The sequence below is a fragment of the Catharus ustulatus genome, chromosome 3 (genome assembly GCF_009819885.2).
Source record: "Catharus ustulatus isolate bCatUst1 chromosome 3, bCatUst1.pri.v2, whole genome shotgun sequence".
In the NCBI taxonomy this organism is placed as follows: domain Eukaryota; kingdom Metazoa; phylum Chordata; class Aves; order Passeriformes; family Turdidae; genus Catharus; species Catharus ustulatus.
Window position 1 is genome coordinate 22,111,759 of NC_046223.1, and position 21,080 is coordinate 22,132,838.

General features: G+C 36.6%; 1 protein-coding gene across 11 annotated transcripts in view; it reads left to right on the forward strand.

Annotated features, from left to right (window-relative positions):
- Positions 1-21,080, forward strand: part of ESRRG (estrogen related receptor gamma) — a 369,900-nt gene that overhangs the window by 308,234 nt on the left and 40,586 nt on the right. For all 11 annotated transcript variants that reach the window (XM_033054604.2, XM_033054601.2, XM_033054600.2 and 8 more), the window contains 2 exons: positions 9,569-9,679; positions 13,933-14,094. In XM_033054604.2, coding sequence (XP_032910495.1) covers positions 9,569-9,679; positions 13,933-14,094 — 273 coding nt within the window. The remainder of the gene's footprint in view (positions 1-9,568; positions 9,680-13,932; positions 14,095-21,080) is intronic.

Sequence of the window (21,080 nt, forward strand, 5' to 3'; positions counted from 1 at the left end):
CATTAAGATTTTCAGGCAGAAGCAGCACTGAACAAGAAGGTGCTGTGTCAGTGCCTTCCAGTCCCAAACCATATTAACCCAGATCATCGGTTTTATCCCCCTACCTAGATAACAGACAAAGACTGTACTTTTTAAAATAAGCAACTGCTCAGACAAATCAGAAAGGAAGTAGAAACCAGGAATTTCAGATACCTGACAGTCATAAAATGTGCCCATCTGAGCTATATACTTGTTTAAGCCACTGTTGAACTTTACTCTTGTAGCAGACAGAATTGTAAGAAACAGAAAGTTGCAGTCCATGGTCAGGAAGTGCAAAGTACAGAAATGCCCTGTCATTTGCCAAAGACTTCTGAAACTAGTAATACAAAATCTTTTATCTTGAGGTTAGAATTATCTTGTAGTTGTACTGCAAGATTACTCTGGGACTCCAAATGCAACCCTGCTGTGTAACTCCTATCTATTCTTGAAAAACATGTGCAAACAGAATAACAATACAGAAGGCCAAATGCTCATATCATGGCTGCAGAAAGCCAAAAAGTGAGAATATCTACCATACTGTCCAAGACAAACCCATATTTTCATATAAAGTCTGTCGGTAGGTTTAAAAGTACCCCTTTTTTAGCATCATACTGGTGTATGTAATCATTAAATTACTTCAGATATTTTACATTTCCATTTAGGAAATGTTCCTAGTGTTTCCACTGCAGTCTTCTGTATAAATAGATAAAGTATACTTAGAAACTTAAACTTATAAATCATTATGAGCTATAATTAATGCTCTTTAAAATCTGTTAGCTGCAAACAGAAGCTGAGACATGGTGTAAGGCTCTTGGGCTGTCCTCCCATTGTGCCCCCCACTCTAGATCTTCTAGAGCCATGAAATAGCATGCAGAAGAGAAAGAGAAGTTCTGAATTCTGCTGCACCTTTTGAGGAAGCTTGAGGGATCAAGTCTGAAGTGGATGCAGTTCCACAAATCATTATGTTACTCTTTAAAAGAATAAAGAAAAAGCAGAGAAGAATCACTCAGTGTTCCACCACAAAAAATATAGCTCATAATTACTTTATATATAAATATGAGAAAGATTGCAGAGATAGGGTTGTTATGGGTGTACTAAGAGAAAAGATGATGTCAAAAATGATGTTTTCATGAATAAGCCTTGAAAAATTCTGTGATAAAAATATGTATTTGCAGTGAGGCCAATTTAGGCTCAAGTGGCATTCTAAAGCCATCTTAGCTGTAATGTTAAGTCTCAGTTAATTTGCCAGATGAATGCGATTTGGAAAGTAAATTTTGCTTTTCTTACACTTGTAAGGTCATCACAGAATGGTTGCTCCTTGAGGAAGATAAGAAAGATTTTGTCCCTAAGGGAGGGAAAAAAGTCTAATAAAAAAGAAAAAAAACCCAAAGTTAGAGATCATATATTTGAGGGTAAAAACCTTAATATTTCAGTGAATTTTACATTTGTTTTAAAGCTATAGTATAATGACCCATCCTTTATTTTTCTCTGGTTCTGTTCCAGTAGAATGCAGTCACTTCCTGTAGGTAGAAATCCAAATTCTAAGCAGGATTTTTCATGGCCCCTGCAGAACTGATACTATTTTGTACAACTCTTTCAGCTCACACTATTAAGAACTTTCCTGTGACTTCTGGATCACAGATTAATTCCAGAATCCCACATCCTCCAAGTCACTAACTGAAATATTGTGCAACTGCACATTATTGTATCTGAAAAGGGTATTGAGGTCTTGTTCATGCTGCTGGTACTTCACAGTCTGATTATTGTAACGCATTTCATTTCAATCTTCCCTTCTCTCTTGAGAGTTGCCAGCAAATGGTCCAGAACTCCAGTTAGACTTCTTTTCTATTAGAGTTGTCACCAGCATAGCTCCTGAATTCTTTATAAGCTCTAGTGATGTGATCTAGAATAAAGGCCTGCTTTTGACCTTCAGGCATTGGCATGGCCTTGCTCAAACTTACTTTTTGACCTTTCTGTCTCCTGGCATTCTGTGCCCTCTCCTTGGATCATCAGCCAAGCTGCCTTTCCCAGTCTGGGCTTGTCACCTTTAAAGTAATGGTTACAAGTGTATTGATGCAGTAACGACTTTACAGCCCAGCAAGCTGCACTTCATTAAATTGGTTGTAATTTGAACTCTGAAACAAGATAGCATCTTCTGTAATTATATTTAAATAAATTAAGGTTAGAACTGTGGTATTTAGTTAGTGATAGATTGCCTTTATTTATTCTTATACCTTGTCGCAGGACATTGTATGCATAATTAAAAAAATAAGGCATATACTTTCATATGGTATGGTTATGATATATAAGCACATTGACATGAAATTTAATGGTGCAATTAGCAACAGTATTTTCTGTGTTATTCATAAAAGCTGTTGCAGTATTTTACACTGCTTCCTAGTAATTAGTATATTAGTAATCCAGGTGATGGGGAGAGAAGTATTATGTACTGGTAGCTCCTTCATTTCAGAAACACCAGGGCTTTATATGTATTCAGCCTTAGTTCTGCATTCCTTTTCCTTTACAATTTACAAATGCACACATTTTAGTGCAACACAGGCTGTTCCTCACTTTGGAAAAGGGAACGAAAAGAAGTGGAAGCTGTATAACCTGTGTTTACTGGCCTAATTTCAGTCTCTTAAAATCAGCTTGAATCTAGCATAATTCCTCTGAAAGTCTCATAGCATAAAACTCAGAAAAGATCAAATTTAGGCACTAGTAATGGAGTGCATAGTGTTATTACTGTACTTATCTCTTCCAAAAAAGCGACAGATTTTTTTAAAGTTCTTATGTGAAGTGTAAAAGATATTCTTTTGTAATATTTGAGAGCTAATCATTGGATAATGGGTGTTGCATGTTTAATGCAACAGTGTAGCTGTCATGTTTTCCTTTTTTTTTTAAATTTTCTTCTTTCTTTCTGCACATTCACCTCTTCTTGAACAGAAATAAAAGGTTCAAGGCTTGTCAGCATCAGTTTATAGATAGCTGTTTAAAAATAATGAGGTATTGGGTATTGTAAGGCTCAGGGCTGTCTTGCCAGACTCATTTATTTCCATTCACCTTTTGTCAGAATTGCAGACAGAAGACATTCAATTAAAACTTGTCACCTGTTGCGCGTGACCTAATTTGTATTTGTGAGTGTCACAGATTAGGATACATATGGAGCCATTTAAAAATGTAAAGGAACAATAGGATTCTTAAACATTTTATGCCACATTTTCTTCACGTGAACATCTTTGTTTATGGACTATTCTTCAAGGGAAATCGCTTGGGCTAAGAAATAATAGAATTTATTTACATGAAGTCTCATTTACATGGAAAAACTAAGGGGATTTTATTCACGTTCTTTTGTGGTTTAATGCATAAATGACAGTGCACAAAATTTCAGCATGTAGATGATTAGTTCATGCAAAGTTAATGTTCCTTTCAAGAGAGGTTGAGTACTGAGCAGTGTAAGTAATGCATTTGTCAGTTCTTTTGTCAAACGAAAAAAAACAAACCACTGGGCTTTAACCTAAGAGATGTGTTTATCAGTTCATTTGCAAAAATCCAGCCTTCTCATCCTCTTCTCCCAGGACAAAAATGAAATTTCCAAAATACTACTTAGGTCTGGTTGCCTAGAAACTTTGTTTACTATTAGACATAAGCAAAATCTGAAGTATTGGTTTGAAGTGCTTGTTTTGCAAAAGCAGTATTTTTCTCTTTTGATTTTTCAACCTGGAAAGATTCACTAAGTATTTTAATTAGCCCAGTTATTTGGGTTTTTTTAATAATGAACTGTTTTTCACAGATCGTTGCAGAGGAACAGCTAAATTAAACTTCTAGTCACAGATCAAGTTAGATATTAAAGTAATAAACACTGTTTTGTTTTTCAGTCAATTATGTGGGTCAGTTCATTAATTAATTGCTTTATAGGCACCTCTTGACAACAGCCAATTTTATCTCACATTAACAAATACTTTTTGGTACTAACTGAATGTAAAGTAGGAGAGTGATTTTTAGACTGATGATTTTTTGACTTCCTATGCTCCTCTAAATAATGTCTTTAGTTGTGGAGATGGCTATAGGAAGACAAAACACTAAAGCCTTCCACTGGTAATTGTTAATTCAGCCATAGATCAGGAAAACTTTAGTGTGAGTCATAACTTATATCTTCTTTGATGAATTAAGGCTCTGTTTTCAAAATATTATCTGCCTAGTAGACACATATTTTACATGTCTAGCTGAATTTTTTACCTGCCTAAGGTAAATACTCCAAATACTTAGTACACTGTTTCCAGAAGCTCTTTGGCATCTTTGTGATTCAGCACATAAAACAAGTACACAGATCCAGAAAAAATGATAGCTCCTATTATCTTATTTCTTCAGCTGTGTTACTTTTCTGTATGTTTCTACTGTATTGAGAGAGGTCTTTCATGGTTTCAAGTATTTTTTTCCACTGCATATCTTTCAGACTGCAGGGTTAATGCACTGGGCTCTAACCCTAAATTATAGAGGTTGCTGAAGTGCCTAAGAGTATCTAGATCAATGTGCATTCTTAAATCTCACTACATTCTGTGTTCATAGTGGAAAAATCAACTAGTTTTTTCTGGTTTATGTAAATAAAAGCAAAAGAGTTTATAATAGTCACTGAAGTTTACTCAGCGATCTTAGAAAGGATCACAGTATGTTCAAGTGAACTGGAACACTGCATTAAGACATTGTCCCAAAGGAGAACCATCTTGGAACTTGCCATTAAAAGTTTTGCTTTTAATCTGAGGTTTTCTACCTCTGCTACCAATGTTCCTGTAGAGCTTGGCAAGATGCAGTTATGTGGGTATTCATTTTTACCTCTCTCACTGTTGAAGACAATGCTGGGAATCTTGCAGACATCTGTAGAAAATGGATTGTTAGCCAGTTACGTATCTCAAAGAATGAGGTCAGAATATTTTTCATACATATCAAATGCTGTGTTAGAGGTGGAGCTTGACAGAGTGGTGGTGATGTAGAATATGCCAGCTTGCCATGAGGCTCTTATATAGGAGGAGCAGAAAGGGAGCTAAATTCCTGAAGGAAGTCATAACTGCACATTTGAGTCTTACTTCAAAACTATTGTTTATTGATTAGGTAAATTACAATTTTTTTCCAAAATAAAAAGCTCCTCAATTAAAGGTAGTGAACAATTTCTTACGGGCAGTCTTGGTGTTGGTAGGACCTGATTTGAAAGATTGGGCTAATGCTTTCCACTGTAACTTGAGAATTTCTTGTGGGTATAGAGCTCTGAAGGACAGCAATGTTTATGGGTCAGGTGAACAAATGAACACTGGGAGCTTTGTAGCCAAGGTAAGAAGGAGAGGATGGAGAAGATGGATGATAGAGGAGTAAACAGTGGTGGATGATAAAAGGAATAAATAATCCACTTTTAATATGCCTTGGATCTGTATGGAAAATGAGATAACATGGTTAAATAGTATTTTCGTACTGAGGACCTGAATTGCAAAATAATACATTGGGGTATGTGCAATCCTTCTGGTTATGTAGCATCATCACAATGGGTATCTGTCCTGCATGAGGTCTTCAAGGCAGTGTGAGAAAAGGACCACAGAATAGGAATAATAATTTACATTTATTGGCAAGGGAGAAACAGATGAGGAAATACAGAGAAAATTAGTTCAGGTTTGCCTGTGTTGTTTGGATTTAGTAACGTGGTGGGCAGCTCATGTGGCTTATCTGCTCTGGCCTTCAGTTGTTTTTGTGCAAGACTGAGTGGACACATTTAGAGTAGAGTAAGAGCACAATGTGATTTTGTTGTGTGTTGTGTAGCATTTGATAGAAATCATGCAAAGATTATGTAAGGAATCAGCAAGTAAACTTTGTTTGTTAAAGCTTATATAGTGGCTACATAAAAGCATTTATTCCCTCAAGAGTAGCTGGAGAATTTCTTACGTTGTATCAGTACATGTAATTGCTTTGTTTTAAAAAGTAGCTATTGCATTTATTTAGTTTCCATCCCTCACTATATTACAGCTCTACAGCCCAACCCACATCTTCTGAGATTTGTAAATCATGTCTAAATCTCTGGCGGCCCATCACTCCTGAACAAATGAGTTCATGAGTTGTGCTTGTCCTGAGATGTAAAGTGAACGTGTTGCACTTTAACATTGAAATTGCTCTCTGAACTGATGGCAATCCTGTTCTTCCTGTTTCTACCTTGTGGTCATCCCTGTTTTTCCCATGAGGGCTCTTGGTGTTGTTTCTCTGTTGAAGGCTTTTCAAATGAGCATTAGGAAATGTGAAGAATTAACTTCCTTGTCTGTGGTGGAGCTGTGTTCAGTGACATGAATGGATGTTTTGCCCCTGAAGAACTGTAGTACATACAATATGTGCAGTGCAGTTCATTGGGAGATATTACATGTTTTTTTATGGGTGGAGTGGGTATCTTTCTTTTCACTTCATGGTTGAGGACTGATTGGGTGAGTGAACTGAGATGCTGAAGATTTTGTGAAACCACAATGCACAGCAGAGCTGAAGCAGAGGTCTACTTAATTTCTCCAGATGTCATAATATCCTCCTTAATAATCTGAATACAGACTGTGTGGAATTCAAACAGTTACATCTGTGACTGATATAAAGCTCCTCCTGCCCCAAATGAGGACTTTCGTGGATAAAATTATTTTTATTTCTTCCCTTTGTTATTCTAGCAAAGGAAGCGTCAGTTGCTAATGTCTTGAGAGCTACTGCCTTGATAAATAAACCTTTATGTAATGAATTCTCTCATACAAGCTATAGGAGTTACAGAGAAATATGCATGCATATACTCTGGAACCTCTGAATTTTAGTTTGCTACCTGCCAAACTCCAAAGTCTTTATGGAATATCAGATGGGCATCTCTTTTTAAGCAGTCTTGCACTGTGTTCACTTCTATAAAGAAACCTTGGGAGGTAAAATACCACTTAGGGTGTGTAAGGATATTTTACAGATAAAGGAAATATTAGGTGCCAAAATTATGGTAAACTCCATCAGTTTTCCTGGAAGGGTTATAAAGCTCTAATTTATCATCTATTGGTGTTATGTTATCAAAACTATTTTCGCATTAAAATTTGAATTAGTTCTATCATAAACTTAGGTAATTTTAAACTCTGCAATACAATTGCTCCCCAGTTATCTAGGAGGTGGGTTTTTTTTAAAGAAAGTTTTAGGCATACATACAGTGATGTATATTAGGTGAGGACATGGATCTAAGTGAAATTTTGCTATTGTGACATTTTTCTATATTTCCTTCCATTGACTGTGTGAATGGCTTGAATGTGTATCTCATCTAATGCAAAGGAGGTAAAAAAAATTGTTCATCTTGGTAGATTTATATTATTTTAATTTAATCTTCAGTTCCATTACTTTTTGATTAAACATACTTTTGTCTGATGCTATCCATCTTTTATCACTATGAAATCTGTTCCCAAGCAGAAAGGATGGGATCTGAATTATGCAGAAATCATTTTCTATCTATTTTTCTTCAAATGCTGGGCACTCTTTCTCATAATCCCACCAATATTGCATGTGGCTTGTTCTAATCCTCTGCCTATTTCTGAATATTCAACTACCAAACTTTGGTCTTTTGCTGTTTGTTTTTATGGCAATGTATTGTCCTGGATGTCATTTGCTTCAGATGTAGCTCAAACTCCCGATTCAAGTGTGAAGAACAGTGAGTTATCATTAGTTCTGGAAAGGTATGAGCTATCAGTTTTTAAAGTGGTCTTGTAGTTCGTGCATTTCTAAGTATAATTTTTAAAAAATAAAACAAAAAATAGCCATGCTCTGTTGGTTAAATCAGCAAAAATTTTATAAAACAGTTTAGACCACAAATCTGCCACAAGTTACATCAATAACTACCGTAAGATTTCACTCATAATTATGCACTGACCTCTTGGGGCATGTTTTTCGTTTGTGTTACTATTTAAATCATGTGATCCTCATAAATGCAACTGGAGATATACAGTGAGAAATGTACTTCTTGGATTTGATGGACTGACATACACAGTCTTCTGCAGTAAACCAGCTGAAATTTCAGTGTTAAGTAGAGGTGATCATTGCCTGCCTTCCTGATCAGCAGAAGCTGTTGAGCACTGTTGTATATAGCTCACTGAATTATAGTTGCAGATGTTGGTTGTGTCATTAAAGTAAGCATCTCCTTTCTGTGTTAGTACCCCAGGAAATACAAGCAAAAAAGAAACAAAACCACCCCAACAATAGTTGGCCTTGGATTTCTGGCTAGTTGGCAAAACAGTTTTCCTTTACCAAAACCCAGTGAATCCTTTTTGGATTTTGAGAAGGAAAGAGACTGACAGATGTTTCCTGGTAACTAGTCTGTGCTACCAGTGCAGGTTCAGAGGCAGCACATAAACTCTGTTCTTCTTGATGTGCATATAAACTGCAGCTTCTTTGGTGGTGACTTCCCCTGCTGTCCAGAAGGGAGAGATCAGAGGGATGGGAAGTAGAAGAGTGGGGCATAATAATAGCAATAGAAAATATACATAGAGGGAGGAGAGCTAAAATAGTCAATGAAAAGAGAGAAAGTCAGTTGCACTTTATTCCATTGCTCACAGGGGCCATTGATACTTAATGTGTCCTTGCTTTCTTGTGTTGTTAAATCCGTGCCATCAGGGACAAATTTTGCACTTGGTATTACATGTCCTGTTGTCCTGTGTATGTGCCAAGTTCTTCAACTTCCGTGTTATGTTACTGCTTGGTTTTAGTCACATTCATCCGGGTTGTCTGGAAATCTGCCTGGATGACTCAGAAAGAAATAAAAATATTTCCTTGTTTTGTAAGACCTACTGTCTTTGCACCCTTTCACCTTGTTTCATTTTGTCAATGAGAGCAGCTATAGCTTGTTTCAGGAAGATAAAATCCTATATATCTATACAAACCAGGCAGTAGAATGCTGTATTGAAGGAATGAACAGTATGGAGGTAGAACACAAATGTTAATTCATCATTGACGACATCTAAATGCACAACTGTCCAATTTCTTTCAAATCCTCATGAACAATTTCAGTCTCTAAACCACATATATATTCTTATTTTACTAGTGATACTTTCTGTCCTCTAGCCATGTTAATCCATCTTAATTTGGTTTTGACTATCTAAACTGTATACAGAACTCATTGTTTCTAAAGTTCTAATTCTCTGTACTTCTCTGCTCATAATGTTATGATTTCTATATCCATGGTGTTTATTACAGCTTTGAAATGCTGCTTCTGGCAAAGATGGCTTAAGATTAGGCTCTTTCAAATGGAAACGAAACTTGCTAGTTGTTTTTAATAATATGTAAAAATGAATGAATGGTTTTAAATGAACAGGAAATTATGTTGTATACTTAGTCTTGCATGTGTGGAGCTCCAAACTGCTTGCAAATACTTGTAATGCTGATTTCTCATGCTTTCTAAAATTAATCTTTTGAAATAAACATGCTTTTAATATAAATATTGCAAGGCAGGAAATAGAAGATTGTTACCTGAAAGGCATGCTCATAATGTATTTAATGACCTGTTTGCTTGTGTTTCCAAACGTAGGTGTGCGCCTAGACCGAGTACGTGGAGGTCGCCAGAAGTACAAACGCAGAATAGATGCAGAGAACAGCCCATACCTGAACCCTCAGCTAGTTCAGCCAGCAAAAAAGCCATGTGAGTAAACCACATGCACAACATTTCTCTCACAGTACAGGCTATTGACTCCCAGCCCTGTTTGCTAAACTTCTTCTGAGTTGAACAAGGGTTTGGTCAGAAAATATTACCATGAAAACGATATAGATTTGGCTGTTAACAGGTTTTGCTTTAAATGCGCTCATCTTTCTCAAGTGAAGTTGAACAAAGAGTGTTTTTACAGGTGGAAGTGTATAAAAGCATGGTTTATGCAGTGCAAATTTTACATTTACAGGTTATCTTTATTTTCAGTGGTACATAAAATGGTTCATACTCTGATCATTAGCTCATTGAAGCTTCTACTTTCAGCTTTCACAAGAAAGTGATTTTTGTAGTTTTCACTTACTAAATGAGTTTGACTGCTCAACCTCCCAATGAAAATACATTAAGAGCCTCATTAATTTATACCTATAGATTAATACACTACCTAGCATTAGATTAAAACAGCAATATGCCACACTAATAACAAAGCAGAATGTGGTAGTTTCAGCTCTAGTACCCTCATGGATTTTTTTTCTTTGTTTTGTTATGTTTTAATAATGTCCTTGATTGTATCTCGCCAGGCTGAAATTAAGAGAGAAAGAGATGATCATCTCACTGCTAAAATACAAGTTCCATCCTCTTTGCGATTAACTAAAAATAGTTAGGGGTTTTGCTTTGCAGCTTATATAAACTCAAGCAGTGACTGTACTAATTCCATGAAGTAAATTTAATAGCATTATAGCTGTAGTGCAAGAGGCTGGTGTATTACCCTGCAGAGACACAGAGGGTCTGTATCAAGTGTTGTAAACTCTTCCAAATTCAAATGGGAATACAGACGTCCAGTTGCTCCTGCTGAGGAGGTTAATTTGCTCCTAACGTGAATAAATAAGCCAGTGAAATAAGGAGGACAAATTCCTTCTTGTCTCCCATTTGCTTCTGCTCCTAAGCCTCTGACCACACACGTGTCAGTTTTAGCCCCTTAAAAATACCTGGCTGGATGGAAAATGGAATCTGTTTCCAGTGCTGTTCCCCAGTAGGGGACAGTGCTGTGTACAATACGTTTGAGCATATGGGGATCTGGAGAGCAAATAAACAGTCTTTGAACTGCAAGTGAAAGGGCATTTTAGCTGTGTCAAAGAAAAAACAGCCAGTTTTACATAAAATTAAGGCTTAAGTGAACATATGGCATAGTTTCCTTTTGCCTTTCCAAAAAACATTATGCTGATTATATTCCTTCAATTGTCCAATCTGGCATCTTCCACTCAGCCTCCATAAGCTGTCCCACTGTTCTGTAAATACAATCTAGGGCTGCACTAAGCAGATTTTGCACATTATAATAAAAACTTTCTGATAATACAATAAAATTTAATAAACTCTAATGCTTAATTTCATTAGAGGTTTAGTTTTCCTGGGTGCACAGATTGTCAGTTTTTCATTTACTTGATATTGTCATTGAGTAGAAATGTTGATAGACTAACATACCAAAAAAAGCCATGACCAAACAGACAAAAAAAAATCCAAACCAAGAGCCCCAAGCCCCTAAGATATGAACCTTAAGAGGTTAATGCAGTTGTACTGAAATACAAGAATCTCTGTGTAAAGCCAAGATTATTGCAGTGTGGTGCATTACATTACCTATAAGGTGATAACGACACCGATTTCTGTAAGCTCCAGTTGTCTGAGATAAACTAACCTCCTCATAAATCATTACTCATTATCTGAGTGCCTCCCTCCATTTTCCTTAGCTTGTCCAAGTACAAACAATTTTGTAATGAACATTTTTAAAACTTAATTTTCAAATCCGGGCAGATAAGCGTCCAGACCTGAAACAGTTGAATCGGTTTTGTGTGGAAGTAGCCTGGGAGATTTTCTGGACCCTGACTGATAGTTTGTGCATAACAAAGGCACAGGAATGAAAATTGGGTTCTATTGATTCTAATTAGGGAAACATTAAATAAGATTTACCTAGAAACAGTGCTCATGGCTATTCAATTTCGTGAGTGATGGAGTTTTCTAAGTACACTCAGAATTTTCCTGTGTTCTATGCTGATGCATGTGCCAATACATGTAGCTTTTTGCCCTGTAAGGAAAGAGCAGGTGTTTGGAGGATCTTTCCTACACCTACTTCTGATCTCTATTGTATTTTCCAGCTTCACCATAGAATTTAGGGACCTGCCCATAGATTTTATTGTCTGTAAAAATATAAAAGATTTGCAGGATTTTGCAAATCCTGAATCAAAACAGGCAATATTCCTAAATCATCAATGGTATACCATTGTTGAGGGGCCTCATACACAAATGAAAGTGGTTCTTTGGCCATTTCTTCTGCTGCAGGGGAAAGAACCCCAGAACTTGGGGATGAGAGTGCTTCTTCATTCATTTATCATGCTTTAAAACCCAAAAAAACAGAAGTCCTCAGCAGCATATGTTTGCATGTTAAGAAACTCTTATTTTATACTATTTTCCTGATCAATTCAAAACACTGGAATTTGGAAAGAATTAATGTTATCTTTTCTCACTTACATGTTTTCTGTGTGAAATTGAACAGGTTATGAAGGGACTGTTTAAAAATTTTAAAAATGTGTAAAGGCTGTTTACCAATATAAGTTAAAACTCCCATCTGTCATTTGTAAATAAGAATAGAATTCCTCATTAATCAGTTTGATAATCGGTTGACTATTGATATCAAAAATTGCATCAGTTGGCATAGTTTCTATAGTTCATATAGAGCATGAATATGTCCCCCTGCAATAAAACATGCTTGATGTGATGGTTTCCAGTTGGCTCTTGCGCTTACTATATGAAGGACTAACATATATCACAACTACTGACACACAAATTTGGAATAAGGCAAAAATTGTAGAGACAGTAGATCAGAATCAAGGAGTCTGTGTCATTAAAGAGCAGTAAAATATCAGAAATCTGAATCAAGTGAGCACTTTATGGAAATATGTCACAGACTAGTGGGGATCCTCTTTGACACTGTTGGGCAAGTCACATCCCAGTCAGCTTCCATTGCAGGAGAGCAATGTGGTCTGTCCTGTGTCTTGATCTACATGCAGATGGGGAAAATTTTACTAATTCTGGCAGCATTCTCTGCACTCAGAAAATACTTGGTGTTTTCTCACAGTGGAATTCCATTTATATCGAGCCTTATAATGTTTTATCTCACCAAAGGGAACAGATTCATGTAAAATCACTAAAGGGTGCCATTTGGGCTTTAAATTCTGGTGGTGCATTTGAGGTCAAAAGATGTACCTACCAGGAAAAGTAAAATGTAAATATATTGGGAAGTATAGTAATATACCCTGTATTAAGAGGCTTAATGAATTTGTCCTTTTCCCATTTTTCAGTTCTGCCTCCTCAGACTAATAAATCAGGCTCTTGTATAGAGATAAAATATTTCCATTGGGCCTTCACATGGATATAGTGTTCATATGTTTATCCTACTTACAGAATAGTAACACTGTACTGTAAATCTTGTTGGCTCTTCTCTTTTTTCCTCTCTGCAATTTTCCATATAACTTAATTGATTATTCCAAATAGATGTCACAAGTCAACTGGATGAAAAAGTAAATAATTAACACATGAATGGAAATGGTATATAGATAAAAATAAGCAGTGTGTGACTAGGATAAAGTATCATTCTTTGCACAAAACCAGTTTTCTGAGGTAGAGTTAGCATACTTTCATACTTTGCTTAGTTTTACACTCTTTATTCTCTTTGATTTTAGTGTTTTTCCCTGTTTAGAAATGAGAAGGAGATAATTAGTCTGGGTTTGTACATAAAGAATGGTAGGTGGGGTCACTGACAGAAGTTACAGATTTCAGTGATTGACTAATTGCATGTGATACTTATTCATTCAAAAATACACTTTCCTTTAAGGGCTAAGGTGGGTTGCAGGTAATTAGATGAAAGCAAAACTTTTCTGTTTGAACAGCACAAAATACACTGTAGTGCATTAATTTTTTCCTATAAGGTTTGTACTTCAGTAATAAAAGAGGATCATGTATTTCTATATTCTATTGAATTATTATCTTAAGAACATACATGTCTGGCTTGATAAACACTGTTAATGGATCAGATTTGTTTGTGCTGTAGCCACTCGTAGGAGGTCATGAAATTACAGTAAGGTGTAATTAGGTTCAGTGTCTTAAGACAAATTTTTGTGCACTTTGAAATCTGAGTCATCTGTTTGAAGTGTAGAATGATGCTACTGGTGATCTTGTAATGTTCTGGACCATTTTTACAGATAACAAGATTGTCTCCCATTTGCTGGTGGCTGAACCAGAGAAGATCTATGCTATGCCTGACCCCACTGTTCCAGACAGTGACATCAAAGCACTTACCACTCTTTGTGACCTGGCAGACAGAGAACTGGTGGTGATCATTGGATGGGCTAAGCATATTCCAGGTACATACAGTATTTATTGCAAATAGATAACGTACAGAAATCGTCACATGGGTTATTCTGTGCTGGTAAAAAATACTGTTTTTTTCTCTCCCTACAATGCATAAAGTTTTCCTAAGGCTCCCGAATATTACCACAGAACATAGTTTAAATGATCATGTATCTTACCTTGGAAGCAGAAGTGTTGCTGCTGCGAGTGTTACCATGTTAATAAGTTGCACATGCTGCTTAGAGAATTATTTTTATTTCATCTATTGCTTTTGTTAAGATAAACTTCCCTTGCTATCCGGAGTGTTAGCCTGGCATAAAGGGTCATGCAAGTGCTCTCCTCTGTAGCCATCTGATTCAGCAGTATTTGAATGTAAGTCTGGCTGCTCTGTTAGTAAATGCAGCACTACTGACCACAGGGGGTGAAAACTTCAGTTATATTTTGGCAAGACAGAGGAATTGTTCTCTACATTGACTGATCTAGTGTGAGAACTGAATTGTACTAGCAATTCAGTACAAAGAACTGAATTGACCCATAAAGTCTCCTTTCACAGTTTAGTATTTCTGTAGTCTGCATGGAGTGGACTGCAGTCCGCATCACATAAGTGCATCGATATTATAAAAGCTGACTGGCAATCTTATTAGCAAGAAAAATGAGGGTGATCAAAGCAGTTTCTCAGAACATGAGCAATTCCTTCAGATAACATTTCAGGTGTATTTTTGCCCCTCCCCAATGCTGGGGTGTTTGTTCTTGCACTGTGAGCTAGCAGACAAACTTAGAGAAGTCTCCAGGGTTCTCAGTCTATCACCTTTCACAAAGGGTAAAGTCACACAAAAAAAGGTCAGCTTTTTCTCTTGTTTCTTGAGGTATTTTTCTTTTCCAGTAGATGAGTGAGCATGTTGGTGTGTTTTCGTCAGCTCATTAGTTTTCTAATTTTGATAGGGAAGCCTTATTAAGCATGAGAGTTGATAACCTTTAATTCCTCTGAGTAATACGTCATTCTCATTTTAGATGTGATTTTGGGACACCTTAATAGTAGAATAAATAATCCAGTCATTTGTTTATTTGTATGGTTAAGGATATTTTATTTCTAGTTTGAAAAGAAATCACAAAGAAATATTCTAGCTGTTTGTTTGTTTTTTTTTTCCCCCTTGTTTGAACCAGTTCTTCTGGGTAATCTTTGGTAAATATAAACACTTTATATATAAATGCAGTCAAAGAATAATAATAATTTGTACCTTTATGAAGGGTTTTTTTTGTTTTTTTTCTTTTTTACTTCAGAGGAAAGAGAACAGCCTACATACTCTAAAATAGTCTGTTGAAATTTAGTCATTCTCTGTGCCACAAACGGTGTATAAACAAGCTCTTGTATCACAAGCAATGTTTTTCTGGTACAGTTAACTTATTTCTGTCTCCTTAAACTAGTTTGTCTTTATGCTTTGAATGCTACAGTAATTTCTTTAATCAAATTGATGGAAGTCCCTTTCCCAGCCCACACTGAAACCAATTTATTGGTCATGATACGCCGGCTATGTTGCTAACAGTCGTAACGAACTGTCAGGCAATATCGCAGTGCAGCTAATTTGAAGTCATTAGGTGTGCAGCGTTCAGGCAACAATTTGTTACAGTGGTTAGGAACACAGCTGACATTTCTGAATGGCTTTGTTCAGAGCAGTTCTAGATGAGCCCAAGCAAATTGTAAACTAATTTAAACATCACTCTATATTATAGGAGCTACTTTGTCTTACACTGGTTGCTAATAAAGCACCCCAAATTAAGTCAAAATGAGTTAAGTAGGTGAGCTTGAGTTTCATCTTTGGAAGATACCTAGATCACCTTAACCAAAATAGAGTAGCTCTCAAAGAAGTCAGTCATGCTCCATAGCAGTTGCAGAGGAACTTTTGTCAGTCTGATTTGTGAATATGCTGTGTAGCTTGGATTTGGCTGGAGGGATGGGAAGAGTAGAGGGACAAGACCGAGCAACCTTTAGAATGATGGCTTTGGTTACTGTGGAAAAGGTACTGGATGCCATAAACTGGCCCTGAAAGTTTAAAATCCAGGAAATTACCTGCCACAAGACAGCATTTTAGTACAAAGTAAGCTAAAACCACACCTACAGTGGTAAAACCACTCTAGGTAAGCGTGCTTACCTGATTGCATTTACAAATGAATGAGAATTTTAAAAAACCTCAGGAAATAAAGGCAATCTTTTTATAAGCCTTCAGGTAACAGAGGACACCGATAAAATCTGTGCTTGTTGTCTGCCTTTTGACCACAAAAATCAAAATGTAAGGGGGCTGGACATGCTAAAGGGCAAATAGATTGAGCCTTTGTAGCTTGGATTTGCATGTTGGGAGTATGGCTGAACTTGGAGTGCCTACTCTCAGCTAATGTCTGGCACAAAACAACTTCTAGAAGAGCCTGGATTGGTGCTTGCCTGTTTGCAAAGCTAACAAATGTTACTGTAGGCAGAAGCATAACAGGATGGGGAAAAGGATGAATTAGGAAAGGGGTGCAAATTGCATAAAAGTTCACTGTAGCTTGGCAGACTAAGTAAATCTTGTAGAGTCGATTAATTATACCAGTAGTGAATTTGTGCCTAGCACAGCAAAGCAGCAATCAGCAAATCTTTCTTTACTATAGTGATTTCTTAAGGTTCAGTGTAATTAAAGGCCCTTATATATCAGGTGCTTAATAACTAATAAAGATCTCAACTCTAAAGCATTGCATTGTAAAATTTGTCTTGGTGGAGGAAACCGAAGCAATGTTTTTGCTCTTCTGGAAAAAAAGTCTTTTAATAGGATTATCTACAAAAAGGTAACAATGCAATATTCATTCTGCCCTGGCCAACCGTTTCCCATTTCAGTCATAGGCTAAAAAAATGTTTTCAAATTATACGAAGTTCAAGTCCTTTCATAAAATCATTAGTATTTTTGTGATATTGGAAATATTTCAATAGTTGCTTTTATTGAACAAAAAGTCTATACCATCTACAAAAGGAAATATTGAAAGAAAAATATATATGGAAAGCCTTTATCAGTAAATAGAATTAGTCTCCTTGCATTTATAAATCAAATAAATGGAAAGTGTGTTGTTATGAAACATGACCATGTCTTATCTGAAGAAGAGAAAGATCACAATGGCATTAGGAAATGCTTGACTTTAGTTAGAGAGGCGTAAGGGCACAAGAACAGATGATGGTGCCCTAATAGCCCTTTTTAAGAATGACAGGGCCCCGCCATTAGCATCCTTTTATATCCTTGGAAATTGCTCATGCCTCGCTTTTATGGTTCCTATCTGCCTGACTCTTTTTTATTTCTCTTTCAATTTCATCCGCGCTCGGATAAGCGCATGCTAACACAATATGATTGAGCTGTAAAATGGAACGCTGTCGCCTCTAATCTCTTTTATGTAGATATGGAGGTACTTCCACACTCCACTTCATTCTCTCTCCATTGTTGGCCTTTTTAGAATGTGTTGCCGAGTAATGGAGGCTCAGTCAAATATTAGAGCTAGGTTTCACAGGGTGTGATAAGAAGATTATCAGGCCAGCAGTCAGATCTATTGTTGTTCTTTGTGTCAGATTAAAATATTCTGATGTACTGTAACTTCGTTAGTAAAATACTGAAGGTGCTTAGGGAGAGAGGCTGATGCTGCTTCATCTCCTGCCTGATGAGACAAAACTCCTATTAACTGACCCAAATAAACTGTAAATATATTAGGAAGCCTCTGCAAGACTTGTTTTATTTTATTTTATTTTATTTTATTTATCTTTTAAATAAGGAAACCTTCCTTAATTTAATATTTTCTTGTAGTTGAGTCTCCTACCCTTCACATTGTATTTTGGGGAGTTTCCATTTCATTGGTTGCATTATATTAATTCAACTTTCACAAAGGGTGGCTTTCTGCTGATACCTACTCACAGTACCAGTCATTTTGGCGCAATTTTTGTAACTCTCTCATTGGCATTCACCAAAATGTGCAACATTCTTTCATATTAAGTGGAGGCAGCAAACATTAAGCTCTTAGAAATGTGCATAACAGGAAGCTAAAGACAAAATGTTCTCTACAAAATTTGCATGCATGAAAAAACATCGACTAGACCATAGAAAATCAACTTTTTGCACTTAAGATGAAAAATTTATTTGGAAACAGTAAATCAGACTTATACATCAAAAATAACTAGTTACATTATTTAGTAAAATAAGCCTGCTTGTCTTCAGCTGTTGTCCCCGTTTTTGTTGTTAGCAAACAACAAAACTGTTGTTTTTTCCCTGTCCCTGTGTTGTTAGCAGTAACTGTGTTAAAGGAGCGGAATAGTTAGAAATTGATACTGCCACTGTGCTAGTATTAAAAATAAAAAAAAAGCATGATTTTGGTATAACAAATACATGGATGTTTTGAATATTTTAGTGTTGATGTTTTATGAAATGTTGTTCCAGCATTCTCTTTGTGGAGGACAATATTTAAGCTTTCCTTTCCAAAGCATCTCTCAAGGGTGTAGTTTGACATTCTAATACTGAACAAGAACATGATTTGCTGCAGAGTTTTCGTTTCTAAAATGCCCTTTTCTCACCATGTGTTTCAGAAATACCACCCCATGTAGGTAGAAGTACAGAAAAAAGTTGACCACAATCACTTGTGTGGATTTTTGTTGGGGCAGCCCATAGAGAATCTCAGCTCTGCAGTGGGGACAGGTGTCCTCCTGTGTGTCTGTGCCGTGCTGCCTGCTGCTGGAAAACTCATTTTTTGTGCTCAGCCTTCCCTAGTCCCTTGTGCTGCTAGCTGGATTTAGGGCCATTTCAGACACAACCCTGCAGCTTCTGAGAGCACCCCATCACAGGGTGCCTGTCCCTCCACAGGCAGCTGGGCATGTAAATGCGGTGTTCACTGCTCATGTGACATGGCATGGAGGATGAGTTGTGAGGTGCTAAGAGGTTGGCAGGAATAATAACTCGAGCCTCCCGGGGAATCCTGCCCTTTCTCAAAGTGCTAACTGGGACACTTTATCAAAAGCCTGGTATCTGCCCTTCTTTTAACTCCTTCTACAAACATGCTTTAAGTACAGAAACCAGACCTGCTTTTCCTGCGAGGGAAATGTTCTTGAACTCACAACTAGTGTGACATGTGATCTAAGGCAGGCCATTCCCTGGGCCTTGAGGGTAGAGATTTCAGCCAAGAGGTTTCTCAAAAACGAATGACTTCCTTGACCTCTGGCACTGAATTGTACAATATGGGAAATCAGCAATTGGCTGCCGGTTTTCTTTTGGAGCATTAGTGTGGATGGACCACCCAACACCGCTAGGGTTTAGATCTCCATGTTGATTCAGGTTTCTCTAAGCAGAGTGGGACAGCAGTGTTCCTAAAATGCCAGCAGTTCATCTGTCCTGCTATTTGAAGTGCTGGGAATGGGTGGCAGTTTTCAATTTTTCATTTTTTGAAAACAGTATCACAGAGAAGGTATAAGTGATGCAACAAGGCAGGGAAGAAGAGGCAGGATAATGCATGAATAAACAAGTCTCCTAGCATTTTCAAAACAAAACAAGAGTCTGTAGTGTGGCAAAAGGTAGAAAACAAAGGATCTGTTCAGATTTTTAAAATTTTTTAACATACCCAGCTGTGATAAAGTGGTGGGCTACTCTTGATGAATCTGTTGCAACAGATTTCAGTAAAAAAAGTATTAGGCTTTGTGTGCAATTAGAGACGCACACACTTTTAGTGTGTCTGCCTCTTCCAGTTGAGAACTGATAGAAACAGCACTGGAGAGGTGAGAAGGTTTTTAATAATGCTAGATGTAGATGTCCTGGGGTAAAAAAAGCACTTTAGTTTCCGGCATTTTTTTACTTGCATTAAATTAACCAAGGTGGGAGGAAATAATGTCAAACATACAAATATCTCATCACCTGCAAATTATTACATGAATATGAAATAAATGTGTAGTAAAACTCAAAAAGGCACCTGAAACTCTTGCTAGTTATGACTTCAAAATCTGTACCTAGTCTTTAAAAACTTGTTTAAGAGTAATCATCATCAAAAGTATAATAAAGTCAAAAAATGGAATTAACAGGTAACAAAAGAATTTGGCTCGGTTATTATCTTTTAACATTGTGGGGGTTTTCAGGGAAAAAATTCTAATTTAAAATCCTCTTCTCAAGATCAGAATTAAACAGTGACTTTATGTCTCTATTAAGTTCACCTTTTATTCATATACAAGTACTTGCTTTTTTCCTTCTGTGACTGTCTCCTTTTTCTTATTTTGTTGCCTTTTTTTTTTTTTTTTTTTAAATCAGTCCTCTCCCTCCACCCATGCCCCCAACATTCACACTACACTGTCTGGCTGTTGCACTTTTTTTTTTCCCAGTGTCCCCCTTTATCTGCCTCAACCAATCTCCAAATGAATGCATGTCTATCATGGCCTTAGCTTTGACACTCTGGATATATTGATTAATAGTTGCCCTAAGCTCCTTTTAGCAAATCAAATTTTCACTTTTAGCAAGGATTTCGCCTCTGATTTATTCAGCAAAGTGAAATGCACTAAATTGACTTTGACATTCAGGGAAAATGGCTGAAAAACAAAGAGGGGAGGAAAGAGATATAAATTGTGTGGCAGCTGGAGACTTCAAGCATAAAAGAGGCCGTTTTCTATAGAATATCACTGGTTAATTTGGAAACATGCATTTAAACAGGAGTATAAATTATTTTCTTAAAATTAGATGTTTTTTAGACTGAGGATTTGGGATATATTAAGGTTTACTTAGCAAAATGCAATATATTCAACCCAAATTCATCACTTGCTAATCATGGTGCAAGTGTGGGGCCCACTTTTGTTGCCACTAATAATTATTATGTTAAACGAGAGACAGAGAGGTTTCTGAGTAGTTTGATAATGAGGTGCTAAATTGGTAAATATCTTCCTACCATTGCATTATGTTATTCACTCCTGTGGCCCTTTAAAAATAAGAAATGATTAATAAAAAGAGAGCAAATCAACAGTAATGAA